The 12,980-nt window shown below is 37.8% G+C and overlaps 1 protein-coding gene across 4 annotated transcripts in view; it reads right to left on the reverse strand.

The window, feature by feature from the left end:
• Positions 1-3,439: 3,439 nt before the first annotated feature.
• The window catches only part of BDKRB1 (bradykinin receptor B1), a 36,232-nt gene continuing 26,691 nt past the window's right edge, over positions 3,440-12,980 (reverse strand). For 2 of the 4 annotated variants that reach the window (XM_051806453.1, XM_051806451.1), the window contains exon 2: positions 3,440-5,979. In XM_051806453.1, coding sequence (XP_051662413.1) covers positions 4,840-5,925 — 1,086 coding nt within the window. In that variant the 5' untranslated portion in view covers positions 5,926-5,979 and the 3' untranslated portion in view covers positions 3,440-4,839. Of the gene's footprint in view, positions 5,980-8,464; positions 8,762-12,980 lie in introns of those variants that run through there. The other 2 variants (XM_051806452.1, XM_051806450.1) reach the window with 2 other exon arrangements.

Consider the following 12,980-nt stretch of genomic DNA (forward strand, 5'->3'; position numbering starts at 1 on the left):
AACTCAAAGGAAAAAACAGCTAAAACACCAGAGTAACTAAAATAAGCTGATATGCTCTTCAGATTGGCTTGTTTTTCATTAGAGCTTCAAATTCTCTGATGAAAAAGTAAAACCAAAACCAAACCATGCTCTTGCGTGATTTACCATCTATTCTTCGTACTGACAGAGTAGGATTTTTTTGAATCCCAAGTTTTGCTCTTCTCCTGCCCTCCTGATGGACCCAAAGCCCTGACCTGCTCTTCTACGATGAAAGTGTTTTGATACCTCCTTTCCAGTAACCAAAGGTGATGTCTACTGTTTGTCAGAAAGGAGGATGTTACTTCCTACATTTATGCAGATAACAATATTCTTCCTATTAACTCTTATTTTAGAATGTCTTCTAATCTTCTAATCGCCACACTGAGATTTCAGGGACAGTCTTAAGTCAAATATTTCCTGGCCCTTGAATACTTGATTTGGTAAACTCAAATTTCTCTATTTGATTTTAATGTTTTTAATTTTGACCGGCTTTTTTTTTAAGGGAAAAAAGTATCCCAAGTCCCATGCTGAGACATCTTCTTCTTCCTTTATTTGAACTTTACTCTGGTCCTTGCCAGCAGGTCCAAACTCTTTCCCAGTTCATTGTCAAAGTCCCTTCACATACACACTGCTTCTCATTGTGTTTCCTGGTACAGTCAGTCCCTGTCTCCTTCTCCCTCAATGCTTTCTTTTGGTCACTTTGACCTCCCTGCTCCTCCATACATTCTAGCATGGGGAAAAGACTTGACAGAGGCACTGGCAGGTGATTTATTCTCTCCCCTCAGCCTTTTCTTCTGTTTCTTGACTCCCAGTGTCCAATCAGATATTTCTCTGTTCACCACTAAACTCCAGACCTAGCCCCATTTCCCCGGTCTGATTCTGGTCCTGCCATCTTGGCAAAGCTTTTGTCACTTATTCCTTTCCTACTGTTGGGAGCGCACCAAGAAGCAAACTGGGACAGTGAAGCAGCAGCTTTTTTGACATCCACATCCCTTGACCCACAGCACCCATGAGCAGTGAAGTGGGTTGCTCTGTGACCAGGTCTCTCGTGAAACTCTGTCACAGGTGACTGCACAGGATTTAAGCATCAGTGTGAGGATCTGGCTGGTGAAAGCTCCAGCACATCTGTACTGTGAGCAAACTGCTTTCTTCCATCCAAGAGTCAATACTTTTACTTGATATGGTGCGATTTTAACAGGGATGACAAACAGTTCTCTTCCCAGGAAGATGACTCCTGGCAGGTTAGAAGCCTACGTGGCTATAGATCTCTGAAATGGGGTTGTCTGTCCCTGTGCATGTCCCTTGATTCCCTTGCCCCTGGGACACGCCTCCTACAATGCATCTGTCTTTATTTTTAGTGATCAGAGCCTTTTCTTCCAGTTTCAGTTTTAGAAATCAATCAGCTCAGTTTGGTGGTGGTTTCTGTCGTTCTTGTTGTTGTTATGGGTGGAATCTAATATGAGAACTATCTACATTTACAGCTAAAGTTCGTAAAACTGAAATGGCTTGTCAAAATATTTTGGTACTGCAAATGTCAATCCAGGCTGTACTATTTCTTAAGATGGGTTTCAATGAATACTAAATGTTGTTTTATTGTGCTAGGGCTAGGAGGGCTCTATTATAAACTAAAGTCTGGGTGTTAAGCACGACCTGAACAGATAACAAAAAGATAGTCCTTGCCCTAGAGAAGTTATTATTAAAATATGAAATACACTAATTCAATACAGATGGACGAGGAGAACAAGTTAAATTATACTTACAAACTCTTAGGGTGCTGGTATCTCAACTGTAAAAGATTCATATTTCAGCAGAGAAGTTTTTTAATGATTAATGCTTGACAGTGTTTATTGGGAGTGTGAGAAGTAACAGAAGAAAAGCTTAAAAGGATGTTTATTCAAAAGAACAACCCATGGGGAGTGGAGTCTGCTTCTTGGAGTTACTGGGCACCAAAGCCAGCTCAGATCTTGCCACTGATGCACTTATACTTCTTTTTTAAGGCTTCTCGTCTATTGGTTTGGTGGTTTCTGCTGTAGCAATTCCTGTAACATGCAACTCAAATCATGGGTTACCATAATTTAAAGGCACATTAATTACAATCTCCAACCCTAGTCCTTTTGTGCCAGGTTATAGGACTTAACAGTGTGATGAACTCCTCCCCTAATCCACCGTTAGTGTAGTACATCACAGTCCTCCACAGGCTGCAGGGGGACAGCCTGCTTCACCATGGTCTGCACCAAAGGCTGCAAGGGAATCTTTGCTTCCCCTGCTCCAGCATGGGGTCCCACCCATGGGAGATAGTCCTCCTTGAACTTTTCCAACCTGGATCCTTCCCATGGGCTGCAGTGCTTCATAAACTGCCCCAGTATGGCTCCCCCATGGGGTCACAGGTCCTGCCAGCAAACCTGCTCCAGCATGGGCTTCTCAGGGGGTCACATCATCCTTCAGGCATCCACCTGCTCTGGTCTGTGGTCCTCCGCAGGCTACAGGTGGATTTCTGCTCCAGTATGGACTCATCCGTATGTCACAGTCCCTTCAGCTCAAGTTCACACCAGAGTTCCACCCTGTCCAGTACAGCAGCACAGACACAGCAGCAGGACTCTGGTCACCCGCCAGCCTGGGAGCATCACCATGGCTGTTATTGAAATGTCCCCAGGCACAGCACAGTGAGCAGTACAGCAAGCAGTGAAGGGAAAAAGCACCACTAATGAGCAGTAGACCCTAATATACAGTCACAGATGCATACATTTACATACAATCATATTGGAGGGTAAATCCATTCATTTGCAAGACCTTTTTAAATGGTTTAAAGCAGTATTTAGACTATAGATGCTTGTGCTGACAGTTGTACATATGTAAAAGAGGCAGGACTTTCATGAAAGCCCTTGTCACTTGCCTGTTGGAGGAAACAGGAGGCTTTCCATTAAATTCAGATTTCAGACTGATTTTTAATCTATTAGCTCATACTTTAAATATGCCACAGAACTCAAGAAGTGTTTTTCCCTTTATTTGTTTACATTGCATAACATGGACTAGTGTCAGTCAGACAAGACAAAATATTTTTCCCTTTTAAGGTCCTCATCCATAGAGGGAAAATGGCATTTCTGTTTCTACCCTTCTTTTTCATGATTTCAGCTTACTTTATTTTTTACCTTTTTTTTGTCTTTTTTGTCTTTTTTTTTCCTCATAAAATATCTCCACTTGAAAGTTTTTTTAATTAAGGATTCAGCTGGGGATTTATTAAATAAATAAAGTGTTCAACAGTTTACAATAAACAGGAATGAGGATTTGATCTCAGATGACTCAGGGAACTTCACATGCCATTGTTACTGCTAAACCTTGCATTTATTTTAAAAACAGCTGTCACAGAAGGAGTGAAACTAGTAAACCTATGAGTAATTCTTCCTCCCTTAATTCACCCTTAATTCCTAAACCATCATTGCAGAAAGATAGATTTTTAAGTCTTCAAAAGGCTTCAACTGTTCAGATTCAAAAAATTTGAGAGAATCATTAAAAACTAACACTAATCCTACTGCAATGAAGTTGAACAGGTAGATTTCTACAATCAAATACAAGATTAATTCCATATTCAAAATGGCAACACTAAAAAGAACTGCAGAAAATGCAGTGCTATTACAGTGAGTACAAGACTGAACAGGTTTTATGATGACTAATTAAATGAATTGTTATACAAATTGTTATACAAATGTATGCTCCTTTGTGCTCTCAATATCTTTCTGGCTGAACAGGCTGCACTATATCTTTTTCCACTTCTGTACATACACATACTTTTAGAGCTGTGGAAACAGATATCTCACTTGCCTTAAGTCTGCTCTGCAATTGTGACTGTGATGGAAAAAAAGTTTTCTTCTACTACCAGAGTCTGTATTTTGGTAGCAACAAGGATTTTTAATCACAGAACTATATATTTGCTCTTCCGCAAAAGGAACAGGGAAAAGAGACAAAATACAAAAAAACCCCAAAATATAAGAAAGAAAAAGTCTATGATGAAAAATGAGATGTTATGCAGTTTATTAATTTTTGTTCATAAAAATATAAATATGTCTCTAAGGATTTGCCTCAGATGAAAGATACTCTAAAAGAATACCGTATCAATGGCCATCATGGGTATTTTCGCACACAAAAAATAAAAAGAATCTTTATGCACTTGATGACCAATTGTGTAACATTTTATTGGATAAAAAAAGTCATTTTGAGGAGGCTACTGTGTTACATTGCACTTTTTACAGCTTATGTACAATTTCTTTGTGGTATATCATTTTGTACAATATTTATGTGCTGAATGTAATTGAAATGCACAAAAAATATTCAGATTTTCCATGTTACTGTGAAAATGCAAACCATTTAAAATGTTGTTCAAAATAACTGGAGGTATTCTATAATTGCTCAAATGCAGTTATCAACTAAAGATTAAGCTCATATTTGCTCTGTACCACCTGTTGCAATTTGGTGTTTTAGGTGTCATGACAGATACAATGAAGTAAAATGTTCAGCTGGTTTATGGTTTTCTGTAATATTTTCTGGTATCTTGAAAGAGTTTTTCTTTCAAGTCATTGGTAATTGGTAAAAGAGATTAGGTTATTTGGTATAAATTTCTAGTATCACATGTTATGTATTTGGATGGATAACACAGACATAAAAAAGTAAACCTGAGGACAAATAAGCAATCAAGTGATTTACTTTAGTAGCTAACTATCTTAGTCTGCGAATGGCAGATCAGTGCAATTCATATTAATTTTTAATGCTATTTACAATGGCATTAAATAAGTTGCAATATAAAAATGAAGATGGAAATGATATTCATTAAGTTAAACTACTCCTGACTGAAAACACATTGAAATTTGATGACATTTCTTTCAAAGATACCCATTTCAAAGGAAATCCACAGGGAATAAACTGCGAAAAAACTTCTAAAGCCTTTTGCCTGAAGAATTTCCCAACAAAGACATAAATCACAGGGTTAATGCAACTGTTGGTGGTAGCCAGCATATAAGCAAACTGCTCCCCAAAATTGAGCAGTTCCTCCCAGAAGCAGCCTTTGATCACTTCCGTATGGTGCAATGTATCAAGGAATACAAAAAAATGGTGAGGAGTCCAACAGAAAAGAAACATCAGTATCACTGTGAGGATCAGCCTGGTAGCTTTCGTGCCTTTGTGCCCCTTGCAGTCCTTTGTCCCGAGCGCTCTTCGTGCTCTTGTTTTTTTTTGTAGGGACCTAATGGTAGAGAAATTAAGGGAGATGATTGCTGTAGATGGCAACACAAACCCCACTACACTGCGTACCAGGCTTTCAGCTGTTTTCCACGATGGGGTGGGGAAGTCCAAAGTGCATGCTGAAATATTCCACAGGGGATAGTCTTTCACGGTCCGAAACATAAAAACTGGGATGCTGAGGAGGATGCCAAAGAACCAGATGAGCAAGCAGATCCCTTTGGCAATAGTTTTGCTCCTTATCCGTCTGTGGTTCAAGGTATGGACAAGAGTCAAGTAGCGATCCACGCTGACTGCCACCAGCAAGTAGATGCTGGTGTACATGTTTAGGCTGATGGATGCACTGTTGCTGCGGCAAAGGAAACTGCCAAATGGCCAGTTAAATTCATTCCTGATGTTCTCTGCCCAGAAAGGGAGGCCCATGAGGAAGATAAGATCAGCAACAGCTAGGTTCATCAGGTAGATTTCAGCTATCTTCAGGGGGCCCTTGTGCAGTGAATAAATGAGGAGAACAAATACATTTCCGGGCATTCCAATAGCACAGACAGCGTCGAGGTACTTGGGCACTACATAATACACGATGTCCCACCAGTCATCCTGCTCTGGGCAAATAGCTGAATTGCTTCTGTTTTCACTCTGGTTTGAGGAGGTAATATTCAGTAGAGGAGTTTCAGTCATTTTTTAAAAAATTCCGAAGTGAACAGAAGACGTCTTTCAAATGAGAGCAAATGACTGCAAAGAAGAAGCATACAATTGCAAAAGTTGTCTCCCATGAGTGCTGTAACAAACTTTTTAACTACTGGAAGTTCTTTATTAGTCCTCACTGATTATTATAGGCTAGATCAATCCATACTTGTTATGTGCAACTGTGAGAAACGTTCACAGTATTAGCAAGGATGTAACTTACTATACATCCTATGAAATTTCCTCTCCTTACTTCCATTGTTTAAAGTGGCACAGTGGAAGGAAAGTACCAAATTAGTGTAAGTAGTTCCGTATGTCTCTTCCAGACTGATGACAGAAACAGACACGGGAGAATTCCATCTCCCTGAGAGTAGAGGGAGTCACGCTGCTGACACAAAGCCAGCTTCGCATTGTTCCCTGCCCTTTCTCTTACTCTTATTTACTATGCTGTGTATACTATTATATATATATATAATATATATATTAATATATTATTGTGTTCTATCATCCTGCTTAAGCAGGATGATGCCTGTTTCCCCAGAACTGAAAAAGCTGCTCACTCTCTATGGACATCACTTGTTATTTGAACTTTGCATTCTTTTGCTCCTTCTCAGTTTCTCCCATCCTGAACTTCGGGTTCAAAATTGCTTAGATTAGACAGCTTATTGCCCTCAAATGTCAGCAGTTTGAATAATAAAACATAACTCCTCCAAAATCTTGTGCTCAAAATCTTGCCTGGAGGAAAAGTCTCTGCAGCTCTAAATTTACTCCTCTACAGTTCAAAAACTTCACTGAGTTCAGCTGGAGAGAGGCTGTCCCAGTCTCCCAAGTGAGAGGACAGGTAAAACCTTATCCTCATGAAAATCCACTGAGTTGTCAGAGCTGACTCCTACATTGACTTCGTTCTTCTGGTGTTGCCATGCTAGACCATAGTGCCTATATCTTGTTTTTTACAGGCATTCGGTCTCAGAATCATTATGGTAGGCAAGATATTACTGAGCCTGTGGTGTCATCTAACACTTCAGGTAAGTAGAGCATGTCAATCATAAAAAAGAATGCATTTGAAAAAAATCAGCATTTTGCTATCAGTCATTGTGAATGTTAGCTTTCTGCTGCAACTATTTAACTTTGCTCTTTCAGTTTCTGTAATTTTACACAGCTAAGGATGGAGTTTCCAAAGACAGCATTTAGGACCATCGTTCATCTCTTTTACATATACATACAGTCTCAGTGATATATGTATCTGAGCAGCTTGCCATACTTCTGTCTGTGACACCTCTAGGAATTAGTTAAGTACTGGTATTCCACATCATGCTATTTGGTACTAATGCACAGAACATTTTTCACCATTGTAGAATTAAGTGAGCAGCTAAATTGTATCTGAGTTCATAAACTCACTCAAGCTGACAGTCTTGACAGGGAACTGAGCTACTGCCTGAGTTAACACAGCTCTCTGGATTTGAACATCTTCCCTCACAACAGTCTGAATATTACCTAGTTTGCAGACAGCCTCACGCAAACCAAGATAATTCAAGAGGATGTAAAACTACAGATGAGATATATTTAGCAAATAAATGGCTCATTAGCATCAAAGGGGCTATTTGTGAGACAGTAGCAATCTAACCTTATTATAGCCTAAGGCATGAGAGCAACGGTAGAAAATCTGTAACATTATAAGTAAAAAATAATGTAAAAGACAGATAACAGTTAAACATAATCAGAATTATTTCTTCTACTAAATATAGAAGAAAAGAAGTTCTTATTGTCCTTTCTTGCCCATTTCCTGATGACTTCTTGCTATCAGCTTATGCCAGTTACCTCAGATGTGATCGCTGGGCTGGAGTCACAAATTCGTTCATGATGGGGTAAACTAAAAACATCAGGAACATTTATTTTCCATCACAAATAGATTTTAGTAACAACTAAGTCTGAATTCTTGTTCATGTAGCAATTGTGACTGAAGATTCTGCAGAGTTCATTGTTGCAAAAATTTCTTCAGATTCTGCTAGTCAGTGTCCGAGTGAGTGCTACAGCAAACCTTCTATGAATTCAGAGCTCCAGATGTCCTCTTGACAGAAAATGCAATTTTTTTTTAGTTGTTTAATTTTATTTCTTCCTCAAAGACAATTTTCTTCTCTAACTATTTTAAAATATTTAGTGCTAATGGACAATTAGCCACAAGAATGGTTTTCAGTTTATGTACTTAACACATTCCAGTCATCTTTTATACAAATAATGACATACTTTTCTTACTTTGAGCTGATTTCTGATGAATTTCCATGTACAGTGAATCTATCAGCATTTTTACTATTAATTCTCATTACCCAGTTAGGGTAATTAGGTAAAATGAATCTTGGTTTTACACATAAACTAATACTGACCTTCAGAGTTACTTTCATGGTTAAAAAGAAAGGGAAAGTCTTACTAGACTGCACAGGTCAGAACTGAGAGCATAAAGATTTGGCTTTTTAGAGAAAATATATAAATGATTTTAATAAAAATAAGACATTAAAAAAAAAAAAGATAGACATACCTACTCCTTGTTCTTCCTGGCAATTTAGACAAAGTTTCAAATCCAGAAACAACTGGTAAGGAGCAGTACAGAGGTTACTGAGAGAATTCAAAGATGCATCCTGAGGCGCAACTGAGTGACTGAGTGGTGTCTGAGTGTTCTGTTGGCCATGCACGATGTGTGTGATGTTACATTTTGGAAGAAAGCCCCAGGACTTTTTTTTTAACTTTTCCAAACGTCAGCTGTAGTAATTTTCAAGGCATGTGAAATATTTCATTCTCATTGTGAAATTCATGGCTAGGCTTTGCGAACGAAGATTTGGGAAGGCTCTATCCACAATTGTTACAGCATTGTGAAATAACACAAGCTATATATCATGACTCTTGCCATCCTGTGCTCTCAAGCATAGGTCCTTGACAATTAAAAGTTACTTTGTATGAATAAACATGTCCATAACAATAATGATTTCATCAACAACTCTGAACTGTTCTCTCAGTGCCAATGTACACAAGGAAAAACTTAGAACTAGGGTTTTGTTGTGGTGGGAGCTCCTTCCCCTGCTAACCTTAGTGAGAAACCATACCAAGGAGCTGGGGGAAGGCAGTATTTTAAAAAGATAATATCTATTGCATCTCAGATAGATGCAAAATCTCCTTAAGTGTATCTGCGTAAACAATACAGGCTTTCAAGTTTTTTTAAAAAACAGTGAGACTGGAGTACTTTTTACTTATAGGAAAACTTTCTTCCCATTGGCTACCTAACCAACTCTTTCAACTGTGTCCATTCTTGTTGGATAAGTATTAAAGAGTTAAAATGAAAAGCCATGAGACACAGAATGGTGATACCTTATTATGAGCTTCCCTATCATGATAAACACTTTTATTCCAGTCTTTTATTCATTAAAAGATAATAAGTTAGAGTTATGCAAACACTGATAAAACTGATAAATTAAAAAAGCTATTCCAGTTAATACCATCACAATGGAGAAAACTCTGAATGGCCCAAGATTTAATTTGAAGGTTTTAAACGTACAGGTATTTATTTTATTTAAACACCATCCTGTTTAAAACTTTACTTCTTTTATTAAATAAATGAAACAGTATAAAAATACATCTCAAATGAAGCCATATGCTTCACTTCTGTCAATTTTTTTTTAATATCTTTTTCAAAACATTTATTTTGGTGAAGACCTTAAACACAACATTTTTTAAATTATGTAAAATTTAAGTTACATAAAGAATCCTAAAAACTCAAGGGAAGACAATCTCGGAACAAACCATCCCACACTGACTCATAAAGGTGAGTGCAATGTGACAGGAGAACTTCGTCACAAACTTTCCAAAGCTTCCTCTTTGCTTACGGCAATGCATTTCTGTGTTTAAGTTATTTTTTCCATAAAGAAGTGCATTTGAGCAATAACAAGAAGTTTGTAATTTGTCCTTGCTTGGACATGAATCTCTAGGAGCTGCCAAGTTCCACATTTACTCACAGACCGAATAGAAAACTGCAGCTGTGTCTAAAATTTATATGATAAATGACATAGTCTTACAAAACTCATCAAATCAAAATGTAACCAAAATAGTGGTTTGCAAATCCAACTCCTCTTTGTAAATCCAGTTCTTATCTTCTGTTGTTTTTCATTGCCGTATTCGGAACTTTTTTCAGTAATGGAGAGAGATTCAAAGATTCAAAATTGGAAGTCTATGCATTTAGTGGAAATAGTAAAATGAATAGGCACTGCTATAGGTCCACATTTAAACTACTTAGAAAAAGTCTACATAAGAAGCTGTAACTTTATACAAAAAGGAGATTTAATTTATTATTTCTTTGTAGCGTCATTCTTCGTTTCAACATGTAGAAAGTATACAATGATCTGGTAACATTTTACAGTTTGCACAGGTGTAATGGATCATGAATTCAAGGAATGTGAACAGTTAGTTTAGAAACATTATAAGAATCAACAGTTACATGGTTTTTTACTGTAAAGATATATTGGTCTGCTGGCACCTTTGGCTTGAGATACTCAGAACATTAGTTTATGTTTTAAGCTTACATGATCTTCAGTCACCATGTCTGAAAAAACACTTTCTTCAGGGCTGCACAGGAGTTTACAAATGCTAACTGCGGCTCTCTGATCAGAAATATTAAACAAACATGTTGATGAAGTTAGAGGTGCAACTTCTTGACTATTGCACACATTACATGACAGACAAATGGCAGAAATGCAAAAGGTTTCCAGAGTTCTAGCTCTTGGTCCAACAGTTCAACCATTAAAAATCTTCCTTTTAACATAACTGGAGCCTTTAATGTTTGCAATAAACTATCTTTTCGGAACAGTATGACTTAACAGTTTGATTTTTTTTTTAATTGATATGGTTTTCAAATCAGCTTAGATATCTGCTGTAACTGATCATCTGTTCCGGAAAAGGAGAAAAGGTTTTTGATGCGACCTTATGATGTGAAACTCTTTGTTTAACTTGGTTGGATTTCTTCACATATACTAAAGTGATTGCTAAGGAAAACTTAAACTCTGTTAGTTATTTGTGGTTTCTAATGAATGATCCTGGTACTATCACAGTGTGGTAACAATCAAACCCTACTAACTACAGTTTACAGAAGCTGAAACAGCAAAATATGGAAGGAGCCAATGTAGCCTGGAAAGTACTGATGGAACAATTGGAGTGAAAGGATAATTCAGTGGCTAAAGATCGATTGGGAATCTGGGAGTCCTGAACTGAGATCCTGACTTCTCCACTGAAACCCTGCCTAAAAAAGGAGCAACCTTGTCCTGTCTGCAGCAAGCACCAGCTGCTTGTGTAACAGCTTTTAAGCTGTTAATTTTGCATTTCGAGTGAAGCCAATAATTAACCTGAAAAAACAGAGATTGGAAAGATGAGAATTATTCCTGCCTGTACCTGCTGCAAGCCAGAAATATCAACTGGCTGTTGATATCCTTGTCATTCCTCTGGGAATGGTCCCCAGCCATTCCCCCGCCACCTCTGCCAGGCTGAATGGAGGGTGAGATGTTTGCATGGCCAAAGTCTCAATAACAGTTATGGCAGACTCAGGTAAAAAGGAAGATGGGAACAGCTAAAGGAGTGGGACAGGAAAAAGGGGAATGAAGAGGTAATGTAATTACAGTACGTTATCTCTAGCTCTGAGATTCTCAGGACAAAGTCTGACTTAATTTTACCAAGCATTTGAGTGTGACTGTAAACTGACAGTAGCTAAGATGTAGCTTGGATGTTGCACTTTATTTCTTGCATTTTTCTGTATAAATGATGCATGTGAATACTGCACAGTGTGTCACTGCATTGAAAAGTGGGCAAAAAGTGAATTATACAGTCTCTGAGATGACATTTTGTGTTCTGTGGTGTGCAGAGGCTGCTGCAGGGGCTTTCCATTGCTGCTGGTGTCTGCATGCTTTGAGGGAAGAGCAAGGCTTTAGGACCAGGGTCCAACCTGCAAACAGCACCTACCAGCCCTTGTGTACCCCAGGTTCTCACAAAGAAGGGTAATATCTGCTTTTCATGGGACTTCGAGCAACCAGTGGGCAGAGAAAAGCTGCTGAAAATATCTCAGTACCCTTAACTGCCTCAGTTCAGATTTTAACTTCCAAAAGGACTGAGGGTGGTCAGCACCACTCAGAAATGGACCCTGAAAAGAAAGGTGACCCAAAGATTTCAAAGTAGCTAAAATTCTGTTGTTTAAGATCAATTTCCTTCGGTATAATGGGAAGTGAAAGAAAGCAGCTGCAACCCTTCGACTTCTGAGAAACCAGTCCTTAGTAAAAGGATGCAGGATAGAGAAGAAAATGCCAAGAAATCTCATTTCTTAAAGTAGTTTATTTTCTGTTGTACATGCTTACTGCATAGCAAAATAATGTGTCTATATATATACATTATTTAAATTAATGTGATACTAATATAATAGCATTTTTTTATTTTACTCCTCAGTACCAAATACTCAGAAATATATTCCATTGCCTCAATAACCTCTATATGGAGTTCCTTTTAGTTAATGGTTGCATGAACAGCATAGTCATGAATGAGATGTTATCATAACACTGGAGTTAACAGAAAGCCTTGCAGTATTTCATCATAGTTGTCTCCAGTTGTCTCAGGCAATATAAAGAATGAGCAATGGAAGTTTTTATGACGAAGGAGTATACTGGATTATTAAAGAAAAATTATGAAAATTTCTTATAAATAATTTAAATTATTTAAATCCCATAGTCTTTATTTCACATCTGGATACTTCTAGAGTATTTTTTGGTTTAGTTGTTTGAAGGTTTAATATGAATTTCCCATCTTAAATGGCTCTGATGAATAAAGATCACATAGTTGCAGTCAAGTTTACTTATGCCATCTTTTCCTTTGGTGGCTTTAAAGGCTTTAACCTTAAGTGCTTTGAAAAGACTCTGTTAGTTTCAGAAGATATTAGATCATCTCCAACTCAGTTTTGATCAAGGTTCCTAGAGGTAAAAGTGCACATAGATAATTCAATACACTTTGAGTTTATCTTCTGTGTACTTATC

The sequence above is a fragment of the Manacus candei genome, unplaced genomic scaffold (assembly GCF_025592945.1).
Source record: "Manacus candei isolate 608988 ecotype Guabito, Panama unplaced genomic scaffold, ASM2559294v1 h1tg000067l, whole genome shotgun sequence".
Taxonomy (NCBI): domain Eukaryota; kingdom Metazoa; phylum Chordata; class Aves; order Passeriformes; family Pipridae; genus Manacus; species Manacus candei.